Source organism: Sceloporus undulatus, chromosome 1 (assembly GCF_019175285.1).
Source record: "Sceloporus undulatus isolate JIND9_A2432 ecotype Alabama chromosome 1, SceUnd_v1.1, whole genome shotgun sequence".
Lineage (NCBI taxonomy): Eukaryota > Metazoa > Chordata > Lepidosauria > Squamata > Phrynosomatidae > Sceloporus > Sceloporus undulatus.
Window position 1 is genome coordinate 190,449,496 of NC_056522.1, and position 13,929 is coordinate 190,463,424.

General features: G+C 38.0%; 1 protein-coding gene across 3 annotated transcripts in view; it reads left to right on the forward strand.

Annotated features, from left to right (window-relative positions):
• FAM126B (family with sequence similarity 126 member B) overlaps nucleotides 1–7,944 on the forward strand; it is a 53,770-nt gene extending 45,826 nt beyond the window's left edge. For all 3 annotated transcript variants that reach the window (XM_042462074.1, XM_042462091.1, XM_042462083.1), the window contains one exon: nucleotides 4,016–7,944. In XM_042462074.1, coding sequence (XP_042318008.1) covers nucleotides 4,016–4,608 — 593 coding nt within the window. In that variant the 3' untranslated portion in view covers nucleotides 4,609–7,944. The remainder of the gene's footprint in view (nucleotides 1–4,015) is intronic.
• Nucleotides 7,945–13,929: the final 5,985 nt, after the last annotated feature.

The window sequence follows — 13,929 nt, forward strand, 5'->3', positions numbered from 1 at the left end:
AATAATAATAATAATAATAATAATAATAATAATAATAATAATAATAATAATGTGTAATCAGATTTTGTAGCAGCAGGAGAGTCAAGAGCCCAGGGGTCAGTGGAAAATTATGGAAGCACAAAGTTTTTAGAAGTACTGTTGGTGCAGAGGAAGTGTGAGCATGCTCAGTAAATGAGCTCCGACCAGAACTTTTCTCTATTTCTTCCAACTGGTCTTATTTTGTTGTACTAACTAAACATTGCATGTGCATGGCCAGAAGGATTCTGTGAAATCCTCACACGCTAAAAATCCTTTTTTGAAAAATGGTTGCTTAAGTGCTATAGCACTCTCTTTCTTTAGTACTTAAGTTTTAAAAACTATAGTAACTTTAATATTATACCATATGCCCATTTCTTTAGAGTATGCATCATCCTGTCATGGATACTGGGCAGATTAAATGAAGAATACAGGAGAATAGTTGTAAACGAAGAAAGAAAGAAAACTGAAAATTAAGTTTATATTCCATCTGAACAAAGCTGTCTCTCCCTGTGATATTGTGGGATAAAAAAATGATTGGTATTGGCTTGAACTCACCTGCCCGTCTATATTAATAACGCAATTTCATTTTTTATTATTGTATTAGAGATGTTCACTTTGCAGAAAACTGTTAAATACTCTTGTTCAGACACTGTAAAACAACAGGATGGGACAAAATTATTTCTCTTAGCTACTCTTGATTTCTGTTGTTCCATTTTTTTCAGTGCTTTTAATCATCAGGTATAATAGATGTGAATCTTAACATTTTTGTGAAATATTCTGTGTTGGTTTTGTATGAATATTCTGCAAATTAGCCTGAAGTACATTTATAATGGCACATCTTTTGGGAATAAATAAAATGTCTGTAAGGACTGGTGTGTACATTAGTTAGTGTTTGCCTCACAGTAGATATTGGCCTGTTACAGACAGCCAAAATAAAGCTGCGTCGAGTCACAGTGGAGATATGGTGTTTCAATGATGCATGCGTCTTATGAGCCCAGAAGCCACACCAAAGCCACACTCCAGTCCTTAGGGCTGGAACGTGGCTTTGGTGTGACTTCTGGACTCTTAGGACGCATGCATCATTGAAACACCATACCTCCACTGTGACTCGAAGCAGCTTTATTTTGGCTGTCTGTAACAGGCCATTGGGACCAATTTGAGCTTCATTAGTAGTTTTCAGAGAAAAGAAGTTAATATTATACAAGGAGAGGAAGTTAGCTGTTTACTTTTGCTTTTCGTTTCCCTTATTATATGACGTAAGTTTTCTTGCCTGTTAGGGTTTTGGTAAAGAAAATGGATGTTTCTTGTTTTGTTTATCTTTCCCAACAGTGGTCCAAAACACATTACAGAAATAATCCTATTTAAGAACGTTTTAATTGCCCTGCCTCAGTGCTAGGGAATCCTGGGAACTGTAGTTTATTGTGGTGCCAGAACTCTCTGACAGAGAAGGCTAGATGTCTCACAAATCTACAGTTCCCAGAATTTCCCAGCATTGAGCCAGGGCAGTTACTACTCAACTGGATTATTTTTGCAGTGTGTTTCCGACCAGTCTTGTTTTGTTTTAAGGCCTGAAATACAGTAGGGGAGTGCTTGTTAATAAACTGAATTCTGTGTGTTTTAAATAATAATTTAAGCAAAGATTGTCCAAACCTTACTGGAGTGTTTAGGATCTGGCTTGAAAGGTATTACCTTGCATGCTGTCTTGTCCATCTTGTACCCTTGAGCACTGCTGAGCTGCCTGGGCTTCTGCATGGTGGTAGCATCCTAAATATTCACACTGAGCCTCTCTGACTCTTTTCTCCAAGTGGAGTGGATACCTTTCACAAAGATGGTGTTAGATTTGCCATCTTGCAGTTTCATACCACATATCTGTGAATATCAACAGAGTGCAGTTGTACAGATGGAAAATTTGGCGTTTTAGTTGGCTATTCCATGTGCTCTCCATTAGAATAAGAAAGGGTTGAGAGAGGTGGTGATGGTGGTGACAGCAGTAGCTGCTGCTGTTCAGCTCAAGCGCACTATCATCTAGCTTTGCATGATGGCCTAATAAAATAATATAAAATGTTACATCTGATAAAAGGGTCCTTTTGCTTTCAGAGTATTCTATCCTAGGTATGTATTAAATGGCTTTTTCCTTTTGGGGGTGTGAAGAATACCATGCGCAGAGCGGTTTCTTTTTTTAAATGTCTTTTCTGATATATCAGGAAGCATTGTATAAAAAATTAAGTGTTTCTAAAGTGCTCTTTTTGTTATATGGTGTTTTTTCCCTCCAAGGATGTATTGTGTAACATTTAAAAAGATTAACAAACAACTTAACCCCAGACAAATTAATATTGTATAGAAATGAGTAAAAAAAATCAATGTACAAATTGTGTGTTGCCCTGACAGTTGAATTTAATTCTAATTTCTTAAGTCTCCCACTGTTACAATCCTTTTTTCTGGAGATTTTTGAGAGATGAAAGGCAGGATAAATTGAATTAGAAGTTACTTAACAAAACAGAGGCTTGCATAAACAAGAAAATGAATTAGGTTAGAACAATTTCCACATTGTGGATTGGAAGACAGTCAAACTAGTTGAGTGTTACGTATGGAGCTATCAGCTAGTGAAAGCCCTTTCTCCCTGATGCTACAAGAGGTAGCCCTCCTAATATTCCTAATTGGAGTTGGTACTAAAAATGCTTCCATGTGTTGTCAGTTTCACATTATAACATTAATGACTGAAAACTCTTTACCACATGGATTGTCACAGAATGCAATATGAGACATTGTGCTGCTGCTCTGTATTTCAAATAGATGTGATATTGACATGGAGATTGTCCACATTACTGGGGCAAATCAGCCCCAGTGGTTTTCAAAAGGTATGGTCCCTGTGTTTAGCTGTAGTTACAGGGAAGTCTTTCCAGTGACATTTCACACAGCAGGTACCATTACAATGAGGGACTGCTTTAGGAAGATGCATGTATATTCCTAGTATGAAGAGAGAGAAGCAGAGGCTATCAGAATATGATTGGAATCTTCCATTATCCATCTGAAGCTGATTATGTACTTCCATCTTTTACACACTGCAGTTTCAAAAGCAGTTTGCCAAATGAGACTCTTGTGTCATTAATTTTTAAAAAATCCTAAGATAATTCTTATAGTAAGTCAGAAATATTACATAAAGAATCTTTCATGTTTAGGTAAAGTTATCATACTGGTAGCAATACTTGAGGGCATGTAGTACATAGGTAATTGCAGTTCATTAATGTGTCTAATTTTTTTCTTTTAAATTGCAAATCCTGAGATCATTGCCAACAAAGTTTGCTCCCCCCTGGAGTTAATACCTGTTTTCATTGAGACCATGGGGTGGGGTGGGGATGCAAAGAGTTATGCTCTTTCTCATTCTCCCCAAATGCTTCACTCCCAATTCTGACTGGTCTCAGCCAAAGCTGCAGTTTAGAAGAAAAAAATAGACACATAAAATTCTGTATCACATTCAGTTTAATCTCTAGTTTGAGCTTTAGTATCTAAATTTTGAAAAGGAATATTTTCAGTAAGACTTAGTTTCATAAAAGTAAGCAATCCTTAACATGTTTCCTCAAAATTGCTAATGTCCTAGTAAGTACATATGTGTAAAATTGCACCTTTCTGTAACCTATAGTGTCTCTTGAGTTGTAAGTAGTAACTTAAGCTAATTTCCAGTTTGACATAAAGTAATTTGTTTCTATTAAATTGATATGGTCTAGGGCTTTGTGGCCACAGTCCTAAGCATGTTTGGTAGGGAGTAAGTCCCATTAAACTGGAATTCACTTCTCCTTAGGACTGCAGTGTATGGCACTTTTAGTAAAATAAAAACTCTGCAACCCCAAAATAAGGTTAAACAAAGATTTTTTGTAATGGAGGTTAATGATATGTTAAACAAAGGTTTGTTGAAATGGTTAATGATCTTTAAAATGTTGAAAATCGGCACCATAATGGGTTTAATTTCTGAGTCTGATTTCTTCTGATTTTTTTATAGATCCTGAGGGTATGAATGGTAGAGAAGAATCTGTGAACCTTAATGATGCCGATGAAGGATTTTCTTCTGGGGCATCCCTGAGCAGCCAGCCAGTTGGGACCAAACCTTCATCCACATCACAGAGAGGGAGCTTAAGAAAAGGAGCAAGTGGACGTGCAGCCAAGGAGAAAGAGATTGTGTCAGCTACCAAATCCATTGAAAGCCCCCGAGAATCTGTCCGTAAGCAGTATCTGCACCAGTCAATCGACCTCAGTATGGACACAGTTGAAATGACTCCTACAAAGAAACACTTGAGCCTGCCTGCTGGGCAAGTGGTGCCAAAAGCCAATAGCGTGAGCCTGATCCGGACTGCTAGTGCTTCTTCCACAAAATCATTTGACTATGTGAATGGCAGTCAGGCAGGTTCCAATGTTGGTGGTAATGGTGTTACTAACTTGGCGGCTGGCAACACTAATCGGTTTTCAACCATCAGTCTACAGGAGGACCGCTTAGGCCAAGCTGGAAATGGGAAAGATGACCTTTCAGTGGGGGCTCCTCTGACCAAGCAGTCCCGATCACCAAGTTTCAATATGCAACTGATATCCCAGGTTTAACTTTGTTGTCCTTCCTGTCCTTTCTCTCCTTTATCCAGTTCTTTGAGCAACACCTGCAGCCATCTTCCTATAGTGTGAAAATCCTGGCTTTTGTGATCTTGTTCATTTCATTTTAGATATCATACTATATTTTGTACTGAAACAGCAATAAAACCTCTTTCTCCTCCCCTCCTCCTCCTCCCCCCCACCCCCTGGCCCTGATAAATGTGGTTGTGAAGCAGTATAAAATGTACTTTATGCCTTTTCCATGCCTTCCTTTCTCCTTGGGTGATGTGCAATCCATTGTAGGCTGATCAGTCCCATTTCAACACTGTGAGTCTTGAGAAGATCGGAGGAAATGGTGAATGTGATCCCTATGAAAATGAAGCTTTTGCTATTTTTGAGAAATAGAAACGGGTTAGTTTTCTCAATCTATGGTTCTGCAAAGACTACTGGATTGTGACTTTATTTTTTTGTCTCTTGGAACCAGGAGTGCCTCAGAGATTCTGGTAGGACTTTGGGCCTCTGAGTTAGTGCAATCAATTCTGAGGGAGGGGGTGTTGTCATTGCTCCTGGTGGCTAAATGCACTTTGATGTAAAAATGAGAGTAGTCCTTTGCTACCATCCTCCACTTTCCCCCCAAAAAGCTTAATGTTCAGCAACTCAGAGATATGAATGATCAAGTTGTCCCCCCTGCCCTGTAGAGAGAGTGGGCAGTGAAATAGGCAGTGTTGGTTACAATGCACTTTTAATGGCGTTGTAGCCATAACTATTGTAACATGTCTTCCCCCTCCAGGATACAGGGTTGTTCTGCCTATGTGCTAAGACTTTGAAAGATGAATTATGTTTTCTAAAAACCGAGAAGTAGAAAATAGGCATATGGACTCTCCTATACAACCCAAAACAATTAGTGCTCAATATTGCACCTTTGAAAAGAAAGTTATGTTTTGTAAGTCTATGACGTTTGAAATGGACAAGAATAGGTGTATCTTGTGTGAGGGGATTTTCAGTCTGCATGCTGTAGTTTGACTTAACAGAATCACAGAATAGGCTCGGAAACCTGCAGTAAAGACAGTACGTTCTCCAGCATGATTTGCCAGAGACAGGCAGCTGGAAACCTTGAGGCAACAGAATTGACATTAAGTCATTGCCCAAACAGTGGTATTTTTGGCAGTCTCTCTCTCTCTCTCTCTCTCTCAGAAGAATAACACTTCACTGCCTATTTTGATTAATCCATTGCAGCTGCCGTTATTGCATCCAGCTAATGTAATGGGGGTGGGGGCGGGTTAGAGACATTCTATCCCCCTGCTCTACTCATCTGGGGACCCATAACGTTGAGCCTACTCTTGAATGCATGTGACTGGTGTGTGAGCAATATTTGGCATTTGTGCTGTAGATCACTGCTTTAAATTATATTTCTTATTCTAATGGAAAGTATTCATCATGTTTTTGGATGGTCTTGTATATACATAAGAAGCAAACGAGGGTGTTGTGCCCTTTTATCCCTTGTTATACATTGACCTGGAATTGTGCAGGTTATTAATTGTAAGAAACAGATGTAAATAACAGATGTCTCCCCTCCGCTGGCATTTTGTGTGCATTACAACGAGGAGGAAAGTTGAGAGGAATAGAAACACAAAAGATTATTTTTAGATTGATTAAAGTCTATCATATTCAGAATAACCAAGTGCCATTACTCTGCTAAAGAACAATTAAAACAATTTTTAAAATGTAACTCACAGCTTCCATTTCTTCTCATGTTTTTCCTCCGTGATTCTTAACTTGAAACTGGACTTTTTTCAAAAGAAACATAGCCAGGATAATAGTATTTTTGTTGCTGTTGTAAAATTGATACAGGGAGTTACAGTTATTCTGTAGGCGCCCTTATATAATTAAATATCATATAATAGAGACTCAGGAAAGTTTTGCGTGTGGCTAAACACAATTCTAAATATCCAGAGTAATGCTAAACCGTATGTATGGTGTAAGCCCAACCTCTTTTGTTTCTGAAACCAGTAATTCAAGCTAACAAGAATAGACCCTGGAAAAATATATTCATATGATTATCAGAATCCAGTGGCCAGGCTGGGAATTGTAGTCCCTGAAAGTTATTTTTTCAGAGTCTGATCAACAAGGTATACTTTTGTGAAAGTGGTTATGTCTCACAGAAATGCACGTGTGTGCTGAACATGCCAGTTAGTTTTCTAAAGTACCGATGGGGACCACTTTTATCCAATGGCCATGGTTCTGTAGAAATAATTCCCTTTTATAACACAAGAGAAGCTATGGCCAGGATCCAAAGAGTTGTATTAGGAGGCCAAAGGATCCCTGTTTGTGATGTTCAACAAGTCACCATGCCACATGTAGGATCATGTTGGAACATGAGAAAACTCTAGATTGGGTATTGTGTGGGCAGATCATGGGCACGAAGATGTCTACAATTCAGCATAACTTTAAAAAAAAGTCCCACTGGACATTCCTTAAGTCTAGGAGCATACCTAAAGCTGCTTTTTAGATCCTGGTCCATGGATGCAGCAGAGATGAAGCCAAAAAGGCAATTAAGTTACGCAAACAACAAAAAATATATGACTAGGACCAAAGTGCTTATTTGTATTAGTTCTTTTTAAAGGAATAGAAAGCAGAAGTTCAAACTGGTTTTAAAGGAACATGCCAGCATGCTTCAGTGTGCAGTTAGATGAAAACAATATGCAGACATATTGTACATATTGATGACGGATAGCCTTGCTATCAGATTTGAATGTGTTTAACAGTAAGTTTTTATTTTAAGGGGTTTGTAGCTTATTTATTTTTCAAAAACCAAATTACGTTCATGGCCTCAGCATATTAAAATGACCAATTTTACAGGTGTATATGTGTATTTTGGATTGAAGTTGATTCATATGTGGGTGTTGAAACTGAAACTGCTTAGTTCTGTTCTTTTCTGTTGTGAAATCAGATGTCATGTACTGTACTTTGTTTCTTTTTAGTGCCTTTTTTGGCATGTTATGAAATCAAATCTGTTACAAACGTTTGCTTGCTCTTTTGCCTCAAACATTGCTTTTCTTGTACACTTTTGACATAGCTTTCAGATTCTATCCCAGTTTTAATATGCAATTTCTGTGTACTGTGTACTCAAGTGGTTTGCTTACATTGTCACATGGCCCTTTATGTTATGTGACAGATCAGTGCTGCTGAACATCTTTCTTTAAAGCTGTGTTGCTTACCTGCTGATAGTAAGCAGTCAGTTTAATGGGTCATGTTGGTGCTGTTTTGGCATCTCTTGATGTATCTGCTGCTCTATACTAAAGTGACCCAAAGTTCTACTGAATACACTGTACTGATGCTTTGTGGTTATAAGTACATTTTCCTCAATTTCTTGTTTCTGGTTGACAGTGGGATTTTCCAAAAATGTGTTTATCTCTTCTTTCCTCCTTGGATTTGTGCATTCCTACTCTCCACTCAGATTCACCCTCCTTTTCAGTTGAGTTGTGTTCTTTAAAAAGTATGTGTTTGTGCACTTTAATGCTGAAATACACATACATAAAACTTCCCACCCCCGCCAAAAAAAATATTCAAAGAAACAACTACTAGCTTTCACTCAGTGATTTAAGGCTAACTAGTTAGCACTAAACCTGATATAGATATAGTTAGGGATGCCATATCCCGCCTGTAGGCGGGGCAGTCCCGCTTTTGGCGGTGCCATCCCGGTCCCGGTCCGGTTTCGCACCAAAACCGGGACTGCCCCACCCACGGCCACCTCCGCCCCCGCGTGTGCCTTCTTTGTGGCCGCGGGGTCCTGCAAGGCCTCACTGAGGCCTGGGAGGGCTCTCCGCAGTCGGAGCTCCAGCCGCGGAGACGCTCCCTCCCGGGCCCTGGCGAGGCCTTGGAGGCAGCTCCAGGGTCAGAGCTCCGGCCGCGGGGTCCTGCAAGGTCTCGCTGAGGCCTGGGAGGGCTCTCCGCGGTCAGAGCTCCGGCCGCAGAGACGCTCCCTCCCGGGCCACGGCGAGGCCTACATATCAAAATGTAGGACTTTAAAGTCCTACATTTTGATATGTTGCCCTACATTTTCCCAGGTTTGGAGGTCTTCGCTTATGGCAACCCTAGATATAGTGCTACCATTGCTGAAAAAGGAGAGAAAGGGGATGGAATAGTGAGGTGGGAAATTTGAGAGATGGTTCCTAGTCTCTTAATCAGATAAGATATTGCAGAAATGGTAAACTTTTACAAAACTGCTCTCCTTTTAAAGATGAACAGACATGAAAATGAAAGGAAATGGCCCTGGATTAATGTGGAAATGCTAGAGCATTCATGTGAACTCTCAGTCATAGTTTGTTCTACACTTTTTTACACACTAAAATTTAGGTAAAATAGTTCTGATAAATATGACAGATACTTGCATTTAAAGCCTTTTATCTGCAATTACTTCTGTGTCACAGCTTCAATTATGTCATGTTAATAGTAATTTGTAGTCTGTTGTTGCAGATGTGCAATGAAGGAAAACACTTATATGTGTGTAAATAGATTCTGGAACAGAATTAGTTGGGGAAATTATACTGGATTTTGCAGAATTGGTTAGAAAGATAGACTGGTGCAACATGTTTCATTTTAATTTCTGTAATGGAATAATGTTATGTTTAACTATTTCCACAATTTAAACAATATGTCACCATTAATTTTGCCCCAGGATTTATATAAGAACAGGAAAAACAGATTGAACAATATTTTTTATTATATTACTTAATGCAGTTAATGTTTTTGGGGCGGCAAGCAATTTTTCAAAATGCTGACAACACTTGAAACACATTGATCCAAAACAAGATTAATCATTGCATTGACTAAATCTATTGAATGTTAATTGTGTAAAAAGCAGCAAGTAATGGCCACGTTTTTGGTTCATTTCTTTGAAAACTTTTGTTGTGAAACCACATCTAGTTCCTGATGGGTAGGATACATTCATATCATAGTTAGTATTTATCAGTTAAGATATACTTTTACCATATCCAAATTTATACTAGTGTCTGATATATAATTTGTGTGCGTCCAATATTTTGTGCTTCTTTCTACACTGAAAATAAGCAAATTAATATATTAGTAACTGAGGGGAAAAATTACAATGTTTGCAAACCATTTTATTTGCACTATTAAGTGAACAGTAGAATGGGGGGGTTCATTTTATAATTGGTGTGAGTGTGAACAACTACATACATTTGTGTTGACAATCAATCAGTTATTGGTAAGCTATATGTAAGTATAATCAATAAAGTCATATGATGAGACTTACTCCTAAATAGTTAGAAAGCTACTGCATCATTCTTATTTTCAGTTAATCAGTATTTGCCTGGAAGGAAAAATATTTCCATAGATTTGTTATAGTAATGTTCTGAAGGAATACTTTTGGCACAGGAAGTGCTACTCTAAAACCAAGGTTTATACTAAGATTATTTTTCTACTGGAAATGACAAGTTGCAATATAATTTATAAAAATAACAGTTAAGGGAATTAAATTGGTGGCTTTATTTAAGAATTGTTTTATGCATTAAATGGACTAATGATATATTAGCAGAACATACTATGGAGAGTCAGCTCATACAAAACACAATATGGGTAAAATTAGTTTCAGAAGGGTGAGTTGACAAACATACATTGCTCTACATAGGAAGATGCAAAACACTGCCATCATAAATTAGTATTAGTACTCAGCGTATGAGCTAGATAAACCTTAGAGTTGAAGTGACAAAATTCAGTCACTGCCAAAGGCAGGGCAGCTGTGAACTCCCCACCATCCCACTAAAACAAGGCATGCAGGGAATGTACATCTTGTTTTAGAGGAGAATTAGACCTTTGGGAGCCTCTTGGAAGTGAATGTGTCATCTATAGCTAGGCATATTTTCTCTGTGCTCTTTGTTTCATTGACAAATTACTTTATGAAGAAGCTGGAAGTGAGAGTACTTTGATTCCAATTGAAAGCAGTGTATATCACTGATGTCTAAATTTCTGCTGCTTGTGCCACTCTATTCATTAACAATATTCTTGTGAAATGTCACTTTTTAAAAGGTTGCCTTGTTATTGGTTGGCCTCCAGAAATTATTTATGTTCAACAGTGGGCACTACCACCAACCCAGCAGCATCCTGCAAACTGCTTTTGAAATGTTTCCAGTTTTAAAGCGGTTTGAGGGGTGATTGGTTGGATTAAAATTTATCTGTCATTCCACTTGGATTTATGGAGATATTTTATGTGTTTAGGGCTGGGGTTAGAGTTCATACGATATCCATTTGTGCAGTAAGCAATATGAGCTGTTCAACGTTGGGATACACTCCCACGGAGAGTGGTGGATTCTTCTCCTTTAGAAGTTTTTAAGCAGAAGCTGGATGTCTGTCTATCAGGCGTGCTTTGATTGTGAGTTCCTGCATGACAAGGGGTTGGACTGGATGGTGTTGGGGTCTCTTCCAGCTCTATGATTCTGTCACTAACTGGTCCCCAAATATGTGAATAATTGACTGGGTTTAATGGAGTAGAATTTATTCATAAAATTTAATCTCAACAGGCAAATGAAGTCATATTTTAAAAATCAGATATTTGTATATGTTCATAGCCATTTTTATCAAATAAAAACACAAAGCTAATAGTAATTTAAGTTACCTTTTAATATCTATATCTATGTGTTTAGAAGATTATCAAGACTGGAGCTTGACATTGCATAAATCACAGTTTGTTTTGAACGTGTAAGACTTTAAAAACCTATAACATCTAGGATAGGTGTAGGATTGCAGTGTAGCCTTTTAAAAGTCCTTCAGTATATTTGTTAAAAGTACATCTAGTCTTCAGTAGACATCAGGAACCTTTAAGCCAGGGATGGAGAATGTGTGGCTCCCTTAGCTGTTCTGGTTAGGAAGTTGTAATCCAGAAACATCTGGAGGGCCACATGTCTCCCATCTCTGCTTTAAAGCGAAGTTCTGAGAATGAGTTTATTACCCTTTTCCAGAAATATTGCTAGACAATTGTAATAGACTATCATTTTCGTAATAAGTAAAGCTGCATAAAAGAGCTATTTTATTTTGTATCTTTAATTTGCAAAGACTTTAGTGACTGTTGTTTCTTTTAACAGCTGACTCAAAAATGATTCTTGGACTAGATGTTGAAGAATTTAAATACAGACACAGTGGAATATATTCAGAGACATAAGCCCCATAAAGACAGGCCAAAATAAAGCTGCTTCGGCCACTTTGGAGATATGCTGTTTAAATGATGCATGCGTCCTAAGAGTCCGGAAGCCATGCCAAAGCCGTAATCCCGTCCTATGGACTGGAGCACAACTTTAGCGCAGATTCCAGACTCTTAGGATGCATGCATCATTTAAACAGCATACCTCCAAAGTGACCCGAAGCAGCTTTATTTTGGCCTGTTGGTATGGGGCCATTGCCATGTTAGTCTGGATTATCACTATGCAAAGGGATCTTGAAGTGCCTTTGAGACTGAGTGAAAGAAGTTGTAGCATAAGCTTTCATAGGTTTGGTCTACTTCCTCAGAAGCATGGCCTTCTATATCTGAGGAAGCAGACCAAGTCTACGAAAGCTTATGCTACAGTTTCTTTTGCTTGTTTAATCTCAAAGGTGCTACAAAATCTGTTTGCAATGGAATATATATTAGTATCAGAAAAGCAGTAGTAAAAGCAGTTGGTGCTTTAATTCAGATGAAACCAAGATTCCTTCCTTTCTAGCACTAACTATGAATTCCAGCAAATAATAGCTCATTTAGTGTCCCCATGAACCAAGTCTTTGTGATAGGACTTTAAATCAGTACAGGGGGGAAACAGCATATTGAATTCCCCCAAGTTTATCCAACTTTCATTTCTCATTGAGTTGAAACTGTATTTATGATGTATAAGAGTTTATATAACTTCTAAGCTGTAATATTTTGATTTACAGATCATCTGAATAAGCATGTTTTTGAAATATATTCATGGTTTTTTTGACTATGGATATGCCTGTGTGTGTGCAAATCATTCCTTTTAAAACAACTTTCTACAATATTGCAACATTAGTGTAAAATTGTGGGAAGGCTGTTAGTAATTCTTCTCATCATTCTTTGGGAAATGGTTTGTATAAAATGTAAACCAGACTCTTTTTAGAAAGATTCCCCTTCCCCATATAACAGTCTGAAAAACAGGGTTATTCAGTTATCAATTATTTAATTCAGTTGTTTTAAAATGGCACAGTTGTTCTTTACAATCCATTATTTCTTCTAGGTTGTGAATGGAGAAGTCCCCTTAATTTTTTAATGTTTGTAATATGAACCCCTGCTCTACAATTAGTCTTTTGATTTTTATTGTATCCTGCAGGAGTTGCAGTCAGTTTGACAAGCAACTATATAATGTAGTGTTCAAAGCTCTCCCTCCCGCCCCACTAGCCCCGTTGTCTGTCCTACAAAAGTTTACTTCTGGACTAAAGATTTTTGAAGGATTTTTACTCTTCTGGCATTATGTAAACCTATTTTACCTCGTTCACAAAAGGAACACAAGCAGCAAATAACCCACCTGCTGTAAGCAAAATCTAATTGGCTGAAAGACTTGAATTACGTTAATATTTCACCAGCATGAATATGCATGCTGGTATGAACCTGAAACATTCAGAACCCGGTGCTGGTGAAATGCTGGTTGAAATGGGTGTGTAATAAACACAGTCTTCACAATGTCGGGACCCTAACCTGGGACCTGTGAAAAAAACGTGTATTAACAGAACTCAGATGACATGTTTGAAGATCATTATATTGGTGCATGTAAGCCATTATTATCTTAACTGTCTTACTGAATCTGATTAATGCTGTTGACTGTTGTTGAAATGTGAAATGTAGTTAGCTGTTGACTTTGTAAATATCTGCCAGAGATAGAAAATATTTTAAATCAGTGTAAATACAGGTGTATAAAATTGAAACAAATCTGCAATGCAGAAAAAATATATATATAAATATATAAAGATGTTTAAATAAATATTGTGCTGTTTCTGGAAAAACGTCGTGCTGTCATTTTTCATACTACGTACACAGTTTTTCATCAGTCCGATGAGGGAGCTTGTTCATCTCATAAAAGGCCATATTCATTTGGAGATACGTTCTCAGGGAGGGGAGGCCAGGCCAAAGGAGAGAAAGGATGGGACCAGAACCTAACCGGTATATTTTAGTTTGAAATAAAGTTAGTATTGTGATTGCTCCCTGAGTAAGGACATTACTTCATGTTTAATAAATGTTCACGGTTGAACTGTTAAACTGTTTATGCCATTGGCATGGCACTCCCGCCTCATTGTGTGAGTGGGCTGGTAGTCTCCCAATTGTGTGAGTCACAGAGA